This window comes from Mycteria americana, chromosome 1, assembly GCF_035582795.1.
Source record: "Mycteria americana isolate JAX WOST 10 ecotype Jacksonville Zoo and Gardens chromosome 1, USCA_MyAme_1.0, whole genome shotgun sequence".
NCBI lineage: Eukaryota > Metazoa > Chordata > Aves > Ciconiiformes > Ciconiidae > Mycteria > Mycteria americana.
Window position 1 is genome coordinate 51747681 of NC_134365.1, and position 16985 is coordinate 51764665.

Below are 16985 nucleotides of genomic sequence, written 5' to 3' on the forward strand. Positions count from 1 at the left end.
TCATACGCTATGGGATATCCCTTTGGTCAGTTGGGGTCAGCTGTCCCAGCCCTGTTCCCTCCCAACTCCCTCTGCACCCCCAGCCTGCTCGCTGGTGGGGTGGGGTGAGAAGCAGACAAGGCCTTGACTGTGTGTGAGCACTGCTCAGCAACAACTAAAACATCCCTGTGTTATCAACACTGTTTTCAGCACCAATCCAAAACATAGCCCCATACTAACTACTATGAAGAAAATTAACTCTATCCCAGCCAAAACCAGCACAGAGGGGCAAAGTTTAATAAAATGCCTGGTACTGAAGAAGTTTTCAGATAAGCAAGCTTTTTGATTTGTCCATGAATAATAAGAAGATGAAAAAAATGGATAGAAGAATTTCTGCAGGCTCATAAAATAAGAAATAAAGCCAGAAAATATATGGCTCACTAAAAAAGGGAACCGTATTTTCCCTTAATGATTAAAGTCAATTAATACCATACTAAAATAGACATACACATACACAAAGGAGAAACTGACAATACACTGGAGTCTCAAAATCCAGTTGCAGATTGCATCAGATCCACCTGTTAACAAATGAGAATGTGGATGCTGACTCATGCTTCGTGTGACTTGTCTATGTAAATCCTTTTGCATGGATTACCTATTATTTTTAAGGTAAGAAGATACAAAATAAACAGTGCAGCTAAACCACTGAAGAGAGCTGTACATTTTCCCAGACAAATAGTTACCCAGTGAACAAAAGTGGTGTGTTCATGAGAAATGAATGCCAATAGCTGAACAAATAGTTACTCCTCTAAGAAATTCAAAATAAGATTTAATCAGATCATTATTTTATGTTACTATGTTAAAATGGTTATAAATAATCAACAGTAAAAAAGTATTAAGTACCCTGAATGCTACATGTGCATCACTGAGTAGTGGCCCCTCTATTTCAACTATGTTCATGTTTGTTTCTCCACCAATCAGCTGTACACCGGCTTCAATACTGTCAGAGTTCTGGCACGCTGCGCTCTCTCCTGGATTTAATGCTTTTGCAAGAGTATCAAATGCCCTGTAAGATCACAACAAACAAACAAGAACATAAAATTTCATTTTAGAGACCATTTCAATTTAGGAGGAACCTGCACATGTCAGAAACCTGTATTTAGAGGTCTGTTTCAAAGAACCAGATTTGGAAAGTAAAAGTCAGTAGCATGCTTTTCCTGACACTCCACCGAACAAAATCCCTGAAAACTCCAGTTTACAGTGGCTCTAAAACAAAAATTAGCAGCAGATCCTGTTCACACTAGTTGCCAACAAATTCACAGTTTTGACATATTGATTGTGCTGCTGAATCACAGTTTGCCTTTCAAGATCTCTTTAGTGTTTACTGAGAGTGCTGCCATGAGTGTTTTGAGGACATGATCATCAGACTGCTGTTAAAGCAACTTAATGCACGTATAAATTTTACAGATTTTTGCTGCTATGAAGCACAAACAGAATAAGCTTTTTTTTTTTTTTACGTAATGAGTTGTGGTTAGGTTATTCAACTTAACGTGAAAAGACTGTTTCGAAATATGTAAGAGGAAGCACTCTCGTGCTTTCAATACCATCCTTAGTACCCTTTGATGTGGGGCAGTGACTCCTGTCACATGCACAAATGATACAGGGGAGATGTCAGGACAAGCACAGCTATATTACTCATTATTTTGCTGCTTGATAACAGATCTGTTGTTTTTCTGTTCACAAATACACCTGAGAACCAAAACTGATATATCTTCAATCAAAAATATACAGACTTGATCACTGCCTACAGGCAGATGACATATCCTGCAGGCAGATGACATATCCTGAGAGCAGTATCATCTGTATACAGTGTTGCATGAAAAACTTATGCACTAAGGTATGAAAACTTTACAAAGGCTGATTATCAGCTTGTATGTAGAGCTGATTCTCAATTTAGAGAGACGTGTTTATTACCACAGAATCTAAAATACTGATTTAATGCCAAAGTCTGGAGTAGAACTTTGCCACCTTCTCTTCCCCCACACTCCGTAGCTATCTAAATTCATTAACATGCTAAAAAAATCTAAATGTTTACTATGTTTGACATAACCATTTACAACCAAACAAAACATCACAATAAAAGAGCTGCTGACACTACCTGAGGCTTGAGATGGTAAATGAACTAGTTTTTGGTCCTACACTAGCCTGTATACCTTGATGTGTACACATGAGGGTGACTGGGACATGCACAAGTGGACTACACAGATATACCTGAGACATTCTCTGTCTCCGGTATACAGAAAGTAGGCATAAAGGGAATGCATTCATGGGTAAGCTCTAGAATTTAGCTTATTGGACTCCTGCTAGGAGATCTGAGTTTCAGGTCCTGTGTGGCTCACTCTTGGCAGCCTTAGGTAGAATAGGCAAACCCAGCAGCTCAGTGGCAGCTGCTTCTTAGGAAAAACAGGAGCTCTGCAGGGCTCTTCATGGGACTCTTCATGGGCTCTTCAGGGACAGAAAATGTAAGAGAGGAACAAGATCTCTCCTTTCCCCAAAAGGTAAGTGTCATATGCATCTGCCACAATCCTGTATTTATTCTAGTACAGCCTGAAGAGTCCTTTTTAAATAGGGTGGGCAGGTCCACTGGTTAACCATGTCTCCCCATGATACTTTGCTTCCAACTTATTCTTGAACGTTGGCTTTCAAAGAAATCTTCTCCCTCCTATCTCATTAACTGGCAGTAGTAAGCCAGCAGAAGTCAGTAGAAGCTTTCCTTCCTCACGGCTCAGCACTGTGGATCCTTTTCATACATGAAGCCCCAACATGAGCAATGATTGCAAGGTAAAACACCAAGAAGAAGAGAATCTAGAACAAAGCTTGCCTGGAAGCTATGAAAACCTAGCCCATAAAGTGAGAAAAAAAGGTATAATCAACATTAAAATACATGGTATTGATATCCTTTGCTAGAAACAACTTTGGTTCTCTTTTCGTTGGGCTCAGTCACTAACAGATACATAGAACTGCTGATAAACTGTAAAAAAATGAACACAGATAATGAAGCCATTAGAGGACAAGGCATATAATGTTACAATATAAAAGCAGCAGAATGCTAACAGCAAAGTTGTGGACTAAATTTATGTCAGCAGAACTGAAAGCTTAACTACTGTAGCTGCAAGCAATGGAATATAATAAAATACATGAAAAACACAGATAGATAAAATTTGCTTCCTGAAATCCCTTAAACTCCTTTTCTTCAGTAAACATCTGTGTCTGTTAGATCAAGCTGGCATAGGGCCTGGCAAGGAAATCAAAGATTTAGATAAACATTTTAGTTTCTGCTTGGGTAACAACTTCCCTTTCACAGCAATATTTAACGTGAACCTCCCCACTGGAAATCGGTTAGGTAACCTACTGGACAAGAGTACGCATTAAGCTGAGTTGGAGCTCTTTCAAGCTCTCTGGCTGAGAGAACTTGATGCCTTTTCATAGACAGGTTTTTAAAACTGAACAGAAACACTGAAGTTGGCAAAAGCAAGCATCCGAAAGTGCCAGGAAATAAAGAAATGAAAGATTACTACATCTTTTTGAACAGCCATAGTATTGAAAGAAGTTTATCTGCATGTACAACAATACTATTGACAAAGCATATTCCTATATTCTTTACCCAAGAGGACACAGCAAAGGCCCAAATCAGCACCTATATGAAGTCACATTGACTTTCTAAGCAGCATATAAAGAAAGGAGTGGAACAAATGCATTCTGTTTGCAATTATACAAATCAGTAGAGACCATAGGGGAAATCCTGTATTTCAGTCAGTACAAACTACTTCACTATATACCAATCTTTTTTTCCTTGATGGATTTACTCCACATACACATTTTCAAAACAGCATGTACAATGTGGATGGTGCGTAAAGGAATATTGCTGGGATGGCTGTCAGAAGCTCGCATGAGATGACAAGCAAGGAAGAACATGATTGTGATTGACGGAATAACTGAGTACATACTACACAGTATCTTACATGTACGCTCACCAAAATGGCTCAGTTAAAACCAGTGCAAGACACAAGTTTGTAAGATAGTCAATGAATGTATTTGTATTGATGGTGAGAATTCTGTGACTTCTCCTGTGTAGAAAGAAAATGCTTTTCAAGCTTTGAAGGCAATTAATAGTTACAGGCATTAAACTACTTACACAGGTGAGATCTCTAAGAAACAGTTTTCCAGGATAATACAAAGTCCTAAGACTATAGTACAAGATCTAACACACGTTATTAAGGACAACCAAAAGGTAATAAAATCAGCTGTAACATTTACATTGAAATTCATTTCAAGTACAAACAACTAAAAGTATTTATTTCTCAAATGGAACTTCCTTATGATTTCCCTTGGAAGAATCTTACAAGACTTATGTTCTACATGAGCTTAGGCTGTTATTACTATTATTTTTAATGCAGATAAATTTCCTACACTGTGATGATTTAATTAATGGTCTGAATTGACAGAGACCTTCTCGAAAAGAATAGTATTTTCAAGTGTAACATGCCTTACCTTGTAACATCACTACTAGCTTGTTCTTCTTGCTGGAGTTCAGATAATGATGCATCTCCATTACTTAAACTCTCAATCATAGATAGCTCTGTACTGCTTTGTGACATGTCTTTGCATTTACTGAGATTTGCTAATGAAGTCACCACATTTGCCAGTGTACTTAAATCTCCCTGACATGCTTCAACCTAAGGGAAAAGTATAGCTTTTAATTGTCTCATATTAGCAGCAGTTAACTTGCAATAGAAGAATCTAACTTTTACATAAATGAAGAATTGAGCATGTGAGTAGACCTGTAAGAAAATTATTGTTTTCAGTAAACGGGTAATCATAATGCAGCAATTAGACACTGCACTGCTTCTAAAATATGAAATATTTAGACATTTACTTTTACAAGTAATAGCTATCTATTTCTTTCAGAAAGAATGCTACAGATGGTAAGCAAGTGCAGAAAGAGAATTTATCACCTCCACTCACTAGTCAGTCACCAGGACTATAAGACTGCACTAGATTATATTTTTAGCATCTTCCTTCCTTCCTCATGTAAATGAGTCAGTAGTAATAAGGTAGGAGAATGTCTGGAAAGAAGGAATGGATAAAAAGTCACCTTTAAAAGCAAGCAGAAAAAGAATTCTGCTGCAGCCTTTTTAGTTTTTATGTCTTTATTTAACTGCAAGGGAACAAGGTGATTCAGTACTGACCAGGAACTTCGAGAGGCAGTAAGACATGTTTCCCACCCTGCCCCTCCCCGCCCCCCCAAATTAATAAGGAAAGTGCATGATTACAGACAAGTATGCTGCTACTAACACAAGCATGCTACAAGTCCTTTAGCTTGCGTTGTCATACTCTACAGACAGAGCCAGAAAAGTGAAAAGGAATAAACAACTTTTGATAGAGCCCTCTGCAGACAGAGCAAGCAAGGCAAAATGCATGAAAACAGTATGAGGTAATTTAGTATCAGCTAGAAAAATACAAAAGCTTCCTACTGTGCATATGTAGGGAAGCTACCACGTGGCTTTAGTGGATCAGTAAGTGTAACAAAATGGAAACAAAGGAACACCAGCTCAGAAATAAGATTGTTACTGAGATAGCTCTTACTAGCTTTGCAAAAAAATTAGCGATTCTGGGAAAAAAACCTAACGGTATTTATGAAATGCACTGTGATAATGCCATGTGAGGTTTTGCAAACAACTCACTTCACCGGTACAAAAGAAATATCCAAGTCTCAGGATTGTCCAATAGAAAGAAAAATAATGCATCCCTTAAAGCTCTCTAAAAACGTGGAGGAAGGCATTTACTTTGTAGAGTTTTTAGCATTTTTACTATGCAAGGCTAAAAGGAGTGTTTTAAAAATTAATTTAACAAAGTACAACAAAACAGAACACCCTTCTGTCCCTACATACACAATTACAGAAATCAACTCTACTTAATATATCGGTCATATCATCATATACCTTATCTGGAGTCATCAGCACAGTAGGCTCACTTTTTATTGCAGACTGATGAATGTTAACAAACATTCCCGATTCCAGCAGACCTGTTGATCTGACACAAAACAGCACAGATTTTAATTTTCATTAATTTTAAAATTAATTTTTCCTGTTTCAGTAAACAGATAGCTGCTTCTGAGTAGAATTTACATACCTTGCTGTTTCATTGTCTGTTACAAAAGTTGGAGTTGCAGCTAATGGACTACGAAGATCTTTCCGAATGTAGATCTTTTCTGTAGAAGCTGCACAGTTTGAAGATTTTTCTCTTGACACTTCAATGGGTTTCCTCTCACACTGCACAGCTAACAAAACAATATGCAAGTATTAAGTCACATCCCAAATTACAGACTAAGAAATAATCCCTTTTATTCTCTCTTTATTTAATCTGCATTTAAATAATGATTCTGAAAATAACAACAACAACAACAAAATCCCATAATCAATAAGCTAACAAGTTGGGTAAAAAACAACACACCGATTTGATTTGTTCTTAATGAAATGATGTAGTAGTCAAAGTCTGAGACCAAACATATAGACACTAAATTTTTCAAGTTACAATTAAGGGAGAAATCCCTTTATACCTTATTTTTAATTTGGATCTTTAAGTGGAGGCTTACGGCTTCTCCTTCTCTCATTTCACTATCCCACACTCTCAGTTAATTCGTAAAGGACTCATGGTACCCTTTTCCATGGATTGTGGGTCTGGGTTGAACCCACATAACTATGCACTTAAAGAAGCTTCTCAAGTTAGGACCTTAGACAATACAGAGGGAAAGGGACAGTCACAAAGTTCAGTTCAAACCATTTAAGATCTGGGCAACATCCTGACCACAATCACTGACTTTACAGAAGCAGCAGATTTTTAATTTTAATAGCTCAGTGAAACTAGGTGGAATGAATCTGGGCTTTAGCCTACAGATACATCACCTTGCTTTGGATGGATTAGAGAACATTAAAATGAAACTTACAGTATTACACTCTATGGGGAACTCACTAGCTCTATGGAATAAAGCCAAAAGAAACCAGTTTACAGTTTGATTTTAAAAGTTTAAAAGGAAAATCTAATTTCTGGAAAAATAACATAACAGTAACATAAAATTGTTCCTGTAAAACTTAATTAATAAAAGGTATTTACAAAGTACAAATCTTTTAAAAATACGCAGTGAGTTGTTCTTCCACAATTTTAAAGTGGTGCAAGTAATTTTATAGACTAGAATAAGACCCTGAAAGAGAGTCACAAACCAGGCCTATACACAATTTAAAATATGCGTCAATTCGCCAGCCTGATAAGCACTGGCTACTGGCTAGCAGAGCCTCTTTAACATTGTACCGCACATAGAAACTGTTTAAGCCTATAAAGAGAATCCTGAATGTTCATTATTTTAAAACACAAAGGCAAATAGGAAGAAAACTAACTATTTTTTTCTTCAATTGTGCAGTTTTGGAAAACGTGTAACTAAAAAAAAAAAAAAATTTAAAAAAGCTTTCAAGTTAGTAGCAGACTGCAATGCTATTTGAATTTTTACACTGATAAGTATCATAAAACCAGAATATCATCAAGTATTGACAATGCCATTAAAGCTAGCCCATAAGCCATGAATGGTGCTTTGAAAGGGTGGGAGATGGAGGCAAAAGTCTTTTATCTTCCTTTGCCAACCCTGTGCTCGCTAGCTAGATCTGGGTTTGCTGAGAGAGGGCCAAGACTTCTTCAAGGGCAAATAACCCCCCTAGGAGAGCTACAGTACAAGACAGTGCTGAGTTTTCTTTCCTCTCCCCGCTCCACTGAGGAATGAGACTTCTTATCCTCAAACAATCCTCTCCTCCGCTCAGTATTCCCCCACGACCCAGAGATCCTTTTCCTGCCTTCTGACCCCCAACCCCAGTGACTTTGTTCTGCTTGAAGTGTCTTCTGTGGAGGGGCAAAGTACCGCCAGCTGAACTAGAAGGTAAAGATCCACTTTCACTTCCCCAGCTTTTCCTCCCTTTCTGAATTAATTTCCCCTGTGCCAGAAAAGCGTTACTGGTTTCTGCTTACTTGCAGGGCTGTAAGGAGGGGAATGTCCACAGAGGTTCAAGAAGGTCAGCAAAACAGAGCTGGATGGCAGAGAGAACAGCACAAGACTAATACTGTGCGTACAGCAACAGCGTGGCAGTATCGGGGCTGAAGAATTAATCTATTGCTTGATTTTCTGCGTATTTAGTATTCTGATACTGCTGTGGTTATTACAGTATCACTACACCAAATGTATAGAAATCTAAAAAGGAACTTGGAATCAGTAAGAACTGATCTCTAGATCACTATGGATCTTTGCCTTGTGAATAACTGTCTCTGCAGAGCTTTGTCAAGAGTGAACAGCAATTGCTGGCAACCTCAGTTGTGGAAAAAGTGACAAGAATGTAGAAGGATTCGAAACATTCAGTAGCTTCATTTACACATAGAAAAATTGAACTGCATATATAAAAACCGAACATGAAGACATGCTTAACATTTGCCACCTAGGAATAACAATTAATTCGCTTTTACCACATGCAACGTGCTTAATAAGTGTGTCAAGCAACACATATGCTTGAAAACATTTCAGACATCTGATACACCAAACTTGCACAATTCTTTAAAGGAAAAAGATACAATGATTTAAAAATATAAAATCAAGGTAACAATTTGTATTAATACAAAGCATATCTTTTGTAGCACAAACTTTAACATAGCTGTCAGCTAAAATAATTTACACTTATTCAGACTTACAATCTTGTTTCATCCCAAACGCGATGCATCTCTGCAGCCTACAGTACTGACATCGATTCCGGTGGTGTTTGTTAATGACACAGTCTTTTGTTCCTCGGCACGAATAAACTAAATTCTTCCGTATACTCCTTTTAAAGAATCCTTTGCATCCCTCACAAGTTACTGCTCCATAGTGACGCCCTAGTTACAAAACAACATAAATCATGACATTAATTTTACACTGTAATATTTTTTTTTAGAGTTTATATTTATTAAAAACAAAGTATTTGCTATTTTATCCAGAAAAAGAACACTTTTTCCCCCCATAGGTTACAGATCTTAAAATAGATTGTGGCTATAAAACAACATAAAAAAGCAAGTGAACCATTTTTCTAGTTCAAAGCACTTAAACAGGACAGATTTTACAAACAGGCAAGTTGCTTATTAAATTCTTGCTGAATCTGTTGACAGCAGTGTTAAAAAAAGCTAAGAAAACAGGTTAGCAAGAACATAGAAGAAACTCTTTTAATTTAGATGTTCTTTAGCAATTTTTTAAAAAGGTCCCTACTGTCAAGCCCTGTAAATGAGTCAAGCTCATTACAAATTCAGCTGTCAAAACTGTATCTGTTCAATCTAATGGAACCATGGAAAGCGCAAACATGGCATTTGACAGCAGTAGATAATCAATTCAAAGCTTTACTTTCACCTTTCATTTGCCTAACAGGGTAACAGTACATCCTTAAGTTCTTTCAGTAAAACTTCAATGAGAGAATAATCTAAAATAGCTAAATAATTTTTTTAAAAAATCAGTTCTTCTGTGAATTTTCTAATATATAATACTAACATATAAAAATTTCTAGGACAGACTACAGAAAGAAGTCAAGTTTAAAAATTATTTTTCAAAATTAAATTGTTTTGATTCTGCTATAGCACAAAATATAAATATTACTAAAAAGCACTGGTTTTGATTAAGGCATGCTTGGCAATTCCAACAATGTTAATTCTATGAACCTGAAGGAAAAAAAAAATTCTAAAACCAAAGATCACTGACAAACACTCAAAATATATACTGTGGCGGCACCAAGGCTCCTCTTTAAACTAAGTAGGGCATATCACAGAAATAAATCTCAAATATAAACTAATGTAAGGGAAAATAGATTTTTAGATTCTTTTCTCACTCCTCACAAACTTTTTTTTTAGATACATTAATCTTGCCTGCCTGAAGTTTCTAGAAATTCTGATAGGTCTTCTAGATTCCTTTATCACAACAATATTACCACACTATTAAAATGTGAAATCTATGAAAATTTATTTTATCTTAAAAGAATATCACTAAGAGTAACATTTTAACAGCAGCTGGATTGTGAATACTTAATTTCCATCCTACAAAGTGCCTGGGCTGCTTCTTCATCTGCTCTTTGATGTAGCTTCTTGGACTTTGGCTTGGAGGTGACTGCAAAGCAGTTTGCATGACACTGCTTGTCACACGGGAGGCTCCCCAGAACCTGCAGCTGCTCAGGGAAACATGGCACTCTCCCCAAATTCACTACCAGTGCTCGACAACCCTGTGCTGGGACAGGAGACGTATCTCCCGGGATCTCCAGCCTCTCAAGGAATACTCCAGCCCTCCACCGGGGAGCCAGAGGAGTCTTGCCAATTGGAACACACTAACCAGATCTTTGCCTTATGTTTGGCAGAAATGTCCTTTGAGATGGGTGAAATCTGACATGTATTTAGAGCTCTAGGAACTATAGTTTTTATGCTAAACTTTGCTGCAGTAGAAAATTTTTAATTGGTCTTATTTTCTAGGCAGTTTGCTCTACATCCTACTACTTGTCACGATGATATCCTAACATTACCTACTTCTTCCCCCTGGCCCCCCACTTTTATAATACTTCATTTCTATTGCTTCCCAAAAGGAGCATTTAACTGCAGCTGTCATATTTTGATATTACTGGAGGTCCATCACACAGATTTCAGTCTGACAAACCATACGAATTTTCTGATGGAGCAACCATTTCCCTTGTCTAATTTTAGCTAAGTAAAGAGCAAAGTTAAATGTCTCATCTCTCTTACACCCCATTATCCTCTGTAACAAAGAAAGTGCAGAGAAAAAGGAGCTTTCAGCTAAACCATGCTGAGGGATGCCCCTTGTAGCTCGCGCTCTTTCTTTTTTTTTTTTTTAAATAAGAAAGGCAAGACACACTCTCAGTAATTCCACCTCTGACAGATCTGGAACACCTGGCAGCAGTGTGGGAGACAGTTCTCCATTGCACTTCTGTTATTCTTTTTTCCAGTCTCTTAATATCATTACACAAAATTTAGTGCATGAAGTATTTTTCTTTTCTTACCTTAGCACTCTACTTTGGTGGCAATATATGAATATACCATTCTTAAGCTTATTTTTTACTGGAACTATAATGGATTTTTACAATTTTAGCAATGGTTCTTCAAATAACTAACTGTCCTGCATAAATCTCAGGTTAGCACTTTCTTCATATACTCCCTTGCCTCCTGGTTTCATATTTAAAATAATGAACAGGTTTTCCATATATTTTAAGAGAACCTGTCAACAATAACAAAGTTCACCACATGGCCTTATTTTAAGGAAGAAAAAGTTCTCAACATTGTTACTTAAGTAATTTTATCAGCCAAATTTTTGTAATAGAAAATAAAATTTATCAGCCTAAGAAAAAAAGGCAAAAATTATCTGGTAGAAAACATTAAATTTATGATGTAAACCAGCAATAAGTATGTCCACCCATGGACACTAGAGTAACATTTAGTGTAATTCTCCACTGAAAGAGCAGTGTATCCTTTCTGTTTGTGCATGTATATATATACATACACGTGTATGCATGCAAACTGTTATATAGCTTCAGAAGAATTTTAAACTGCTTTTATAAAATTCCACTGCCTTAAAAAGAAAAAAAAGAAAGAAAAAAAATAAATACCTGATGCCTTGTCTCCACATACAACACACAGATCAAACACTTTATTTAGGCCCTGTTCATTGGGTGAGTTGTCTGTTAAAATCTGGAAAAAAAGTGTGAAAGAATTTCATTTTTCTTTTTCTTACCATCAAGAAAGATTAAAATAAATCTCATGCTTGTGGTTTTTCCTCTAAGATAGGGGACCAAATCTACAAAGTATGAGGTTTTCTTGACTATGTTTTACGGTCTTCATAGACACAAAGGAGCTACCTACCATACCACTGAGCTCCTTTTCAGGATGGAACAAAAGTTTTACTTGTAATAGTTCTGAAAAGATTTCAGGATTTCATTTATCTAAATACTACCTCTGTAGAATGGACTGACATTTTGAAAAACACTTAACATCTGCATACTCTTACCTTTTGTTCAATTTTTTATTTATATCCTAATGACTTGTTCATAGGACAGCTGAAACAAAAAAATCCCTTGTAAAGGCTACTATATCTACATTCAGATTTACTAACTCTTTTTTTTATAATACACATAAATGGCGGACCAGTAGCAAATGTACTCTGGACACTATCATTAACTCTCAAGTGGTATATAGTTTGGCTTTCAGTAACAGCTTGACATTATTACAGTATTCTTGCCTTGTCTCATTCATTTATCTCTGGTACCTCTAAACTTCATCAAGCACATAATATTAGAACCCCAGCACTACAGGGCAGGTGCTATAGCCTTCCATTTGATCTTTAAAAACATTATCCCACTGCAACACAATAAGCACAGCAAAAGATTTAAAAAAGAAACACACATGATCACAAGTAACAACCAAGCGTCATCTTGACAATAATGTAAAGCAGAAAAGAACAAATTATTCTTCCTGTTAAAACAAGATTATAATTTAGAAGTTTTAAGAGTTTCTAACTTCTGTTGTGTCTTAATGGGAAGTCAGACTCTCTCATTCTTGCCTTGCATATTTGAAACAGGACCTCTGATAAAAAGAAAGATAACTTACTAAAAGAGAAAGTACCCTATCTTCTATAGAGAAAATTAAGAAATCACTTTTTTTTTTGAAAGTTTGGAAGATAGTATAGATGATATATACGGGAACGTTTAACAAGCATACTTCTTTCTAGTTAGCCTTTGTTAACAATACTGTCTCAGAGATTTATCTATTAAGTTTTCTTTTAATATAACATCTTTTTAAGAAAAATAATATTGATGAGTTAAAAGAATATTAACCTTTCATTCCTTCCTAATTTCCATTATTAACATTATGTATTTTCATGATATTATATAAAATATATCTACACACAAGTTCTAAGTCCTTCCGTAAATGAAACCTGCACTGAAGTGAAAGTTCCACATAGGGAAGGACTACGTGACGAGATAAAAATCCCAGACTCAGAGAACCCATCAACTGACCTTGAACATTAAGAATAAAAATTATTAAGATGAAGAAGAATCACTGAAAGTGAAACAGACGATGGGAAAAAGGACCTTGCCAAATGAGTCAATGTAAAGATAAGATGCAATAAAGGAGAGGTATTTTGCAGAGCAAATGAATGGGCATTTCAAGTGAAGGTTACAGAAGCAACAAAAAAGGTGAAATTGCAGATGAAAAGATCATTTAGGGGAGAAAATATGAAAGATCCCGAAGAGGATGCAGTTGAACAACAAATGAATGGTACTCTGTATTTCACCAACTTTAAATGGGAAAAAAAAATCTCTACCCATACATATTAACTGACAAGAGAAAAATATTAACTGACAAGAGAAAAATCTAACTAAAGTGACAGAATACTCCATTGTCTCTCAAACTAAGCTATTTTGCCCAAACTGCACAACCAGAACTGGAGCTTTTAATTTTTTGCCCAGACTTCCCCTATACCTGAATTTTGCTCTTGAAACCAGTGTGGCACACTTCTCATCTGGTTTATACTTTTGTTGAGGTTTACTTAAAACACGAAATGTATGATACCACTAAACATGCTTAAATGCCTCTCAATAGGATTGACTTTTGTTACTGCTCCCCTATTCATAGTAATAAAATTCTTTGGAGCAAGGACCTTGGATGTCCATTTGCAAAGATCTGTGAGTTTCAAAAAAAAAATGCAATATATAATACAGAGATATGTTTCAGGCTTGCACATGTGGGTAGTGAATCAGAGCAGTGGACTGGCTCCCACAAGAGCACAACCTAAGAAGATCAGGGGTCTTCAGTTAGGGAAAGAGATCACTTGAAAGAGGATATGATAGTGACTTATAAAAACAATAGAATACTTTATTGCTGTTTCTTATAGTGCAAGAGACACTTAATTAAATATTTATCTCAGAAGATTAAATTAACTAAAGTATTCTTTGCACAACATACAATTATACTATGGGATATTATACAGACCAAAGCATATATGGTCTATATAAATAACAAAAAGGTTATTAAACTTTAGTGGCAGCTATCAAATGTGATGGTCTCTCTGCAATCTCCAAATCAGGAGGTCACTCTAAACCATCAACTCATGGAAGTGAAAGGATATGCTCAGAAGGACCACTATTTATTTGTCCAGTTTTTAATACCTTTCCTTAAGCACTTGTTTCTGACCATTGTTTCAGTTTAAGATACTAAGTGGACTGTAGCTATCCTAATATTGCCTGGCCTACCACACTGATGTATTTTAACTGCAGCATAAATGTACATGGGTAAACAATATGCAATAGCTACGCTTTAGCTGGAGTGTAGTAATCTCCTACTTCATGCTGAAGGAGCTCACATCTCCCAGGGCTTCTGCGCATGTTCTTCACACTCTTCACATCAGTGCCATCCCATCCTTGCCACGTGAAGATATGGGGCAGAAAGCTTGGAAGTTGGAGGGTGAGGATTCCCATACAACGTGTGGAAGAGTAAGGTGCACTGGGGTCCAGTTTAGGGAGTTACAACCCTAACTAGTTACAATCTCACACTGGTAAACCCCAAATCTTTAGTACTGTTTTCCCACCCCCACTGAGTAACGTACTTCCCTACTAAATAGTCTCTTGGAGAAATCACCTTGGAGTACAATTCACACAGCTGAACAGTAGCTACAACAGCGTATGAAAAGGAAAACAAGCAGAAAGAAATGTTAAGTGATAAAGACAAGGGAGAAAAGAGTATGTTTTCAACAATACATGAAAACAGATGGACAGTCAATGAAGCAGAAATAAAGAAGGACTGTTGGTACGGCAGGAGCTGGAAATTACAACAACAGTATTCTTTCTAATCTCATGAGCCAGGGTATAAATTCTAAAAAAGCAATAAATTTACAAAGAAAAAAAGTTTTCTTTATAATTTCTAAGTAACCATACTGAGTCCTAATGCAAGGGAAAGTATACCGTTAAAAAAAACCCTCAAAAAAGGAGAACTCAGACAGACAAATTTGGAAATAAAACATCTCTTCTTATCCCATTTGAACCAAAATTATGAAATAAAGTGGATTATCTACCTGGATGTGTTGTGCAGATATATCAGGGGATGCAAAAAACAGTTGGTTGACACCTGCAGCATCTGGAGTTGCTAGGATAACTTTTCCTGGAGTGGAATCTTGTCTGGCAAGGATCACCTTGCTTGGGGTAGAGCCATCATGATTTGTTAAGATGAACTGCTTGCCTGCTGAGCTCTGATCAAGTGCTGTAACAATCTGAATCTTCTGGCCCGTCTGCTGATCTGTGACAATCTAATAATACATTTATCTCAAATTGTTATGGTAATTCAAGTTCACCTTTAGGGCCCAAACCGGGCGCTTGAAGAAAACGGGAATTTTGCCTTGACATTTGTGAAGCAGGATCGTCTTCCCCTCTGTCATACAAGAGTGAAGTAAACTCAGGTGAAACCTTGGATTTTCACTGTATTTGAACCACACTTTAATCAAGGGTGTTTGAAGTCAAAACCTGAATTCATACTCAAGTTTTACAAATGGCCCGTGCTTTTACAACGCTACCAAACCCCCTGACAAATTCTAGCATCCAGGATTCGACATAGCTCAGCCCTAGGACCCATCAGGTTATGAGAAATCTTGACTCTTGAATTCACTGCGTACCACATGACGTGCTTAGCACCTCCCAGATTTGGCTGCTTAACAAGAAACTTCTTAAAAACAGAAATGTAGACTTCCAAGTGGAAAAACAGCATCAAACAGCAAGAAAAACAATAATCTTGTTGCACCTGTACATACATTTTAGGCTTCATTTTTTTGGTCTTTTTTTACATATACGTTCCTAACTAAAATAAATAAAACATAATCTCTCTCCCTGCCATTTTTTCTTTTTTTTTAAAGGAAAAACCTACTTTCATGGTTCATTTCATAATCAAGAACAGACCTACAGACTGGTTTTTTTTCATTTTATCCCTATTTTCAAGCACAAATACAGCAGAACTTTATTCAGTGATCCTTCAGTAAACCCTGGTTTTTGCCAGCTTTGTCAGAAGATTATAATCCTCACAGAAAATAATCAAGATTCCATAATTCTTCTATTATAAATCTCACTTTCAGTCACTTCCTGCCTTTCTCCATCAAAATGCCTATATGGAAAACTGCTTGGTTTATTCTGGAGAGTAAGAAGAACCGTCCTACAAAGACTGTTTCCTGCAAACTACTTCTGAACTACAGATCAATAAAATAGCTCCAATTAATTTTTTTTAACTTATAACCAAACATTCATGTCCATCTATCCATCCCTAACATTTATATGGTCCTTATTACTGATGAAACAATTTATTTCATGGCCTAACACTTACAACTAGTTTCATGTAATCAGGGCAGCAATATTAATTATATTTTCCAGGTGGAGAACACAGGCACAAAGAAACTGAATGAGGCACAATTTCATACAAATCTTTATCAATTTTGCTATTGCACCTTCGCAACTAGATTACTACTTTTTCTAAGTGTTCAGTATACTTGAATTTATTTCAAAAACCTGTGTATAGCTTACATTTTAAAAAGATAAGCAGTGAGAGATATAAATTACTGAGTGCCTAATTTCAGCAGTTATAAATCAATATTGCCACTTTCAAATATACAGAAATTACAAGTTTCAAAATATACAAAAGGAATCTGTTTCCTCCAGGTGGCCTTTTGCTATTAACATTTCAATGGCTCAAATTTCACATTTTTTCTCTGCAAAACACAGTTAAAAGCTTATTTAAGACAGAAGTCCAGGTAAGATGATAAAATTCCAGAGGCTAAGATATAAGAAAAGAATGCAAATTATCATGAGATTTGGGGTGTAGGATAGGAAGACAGTGCAAAAACCCCACAGCAGTTATCAACA

The 16985-nt window shown here is 36.3% G+C and overlaps 1 protein-coding gene across 9 annotated transcripts in view; it reads right to left on the reverse strand.

Annotated features, from left to right (window-relative positions):
• The window catches only part of NR2C1 (nuclear receptor subfamily 2 group C member 1), a 55238-nt gene that overhangs the window by 12290 nt on the left and 25963 nt on the right, over positions 1-16985 (reverse strand). For 7 of the 9 annotated variants that reach the window (XM_075497246.1, XM_075497238.1, XM_075497253.1 and 4 more), the window contains 7 exons: positions 15158-15388; positions 11697-11778; positions 8764-8943; positions 6172-6319; positions 5982-6072; positions 4531-4715; positions 883-1045 (listed from right to left, as the gene is read on the reverse strand). In XM_075497246.1, coding sequence (XP_075353361.1) covers positions 883-1045; positions 4531-4715; positions 5982-6072; positions 6172-6319; positions 8764-8943; positions 11697-11778; positions 15158-15388 — 1080 coding nt within the window. The remainder of the gene's footprint in view (positions 1-882; positions 1046-4530; positions 4716-5981; positions 6073-6171; positions 6320-8763; positions 8944-11696; positions 11779-15157; positions 15389-16985) is intronic. The other 2 variants (XM_075497277.1, XM_075497286.1) reach the window with 1 other exon arrangement.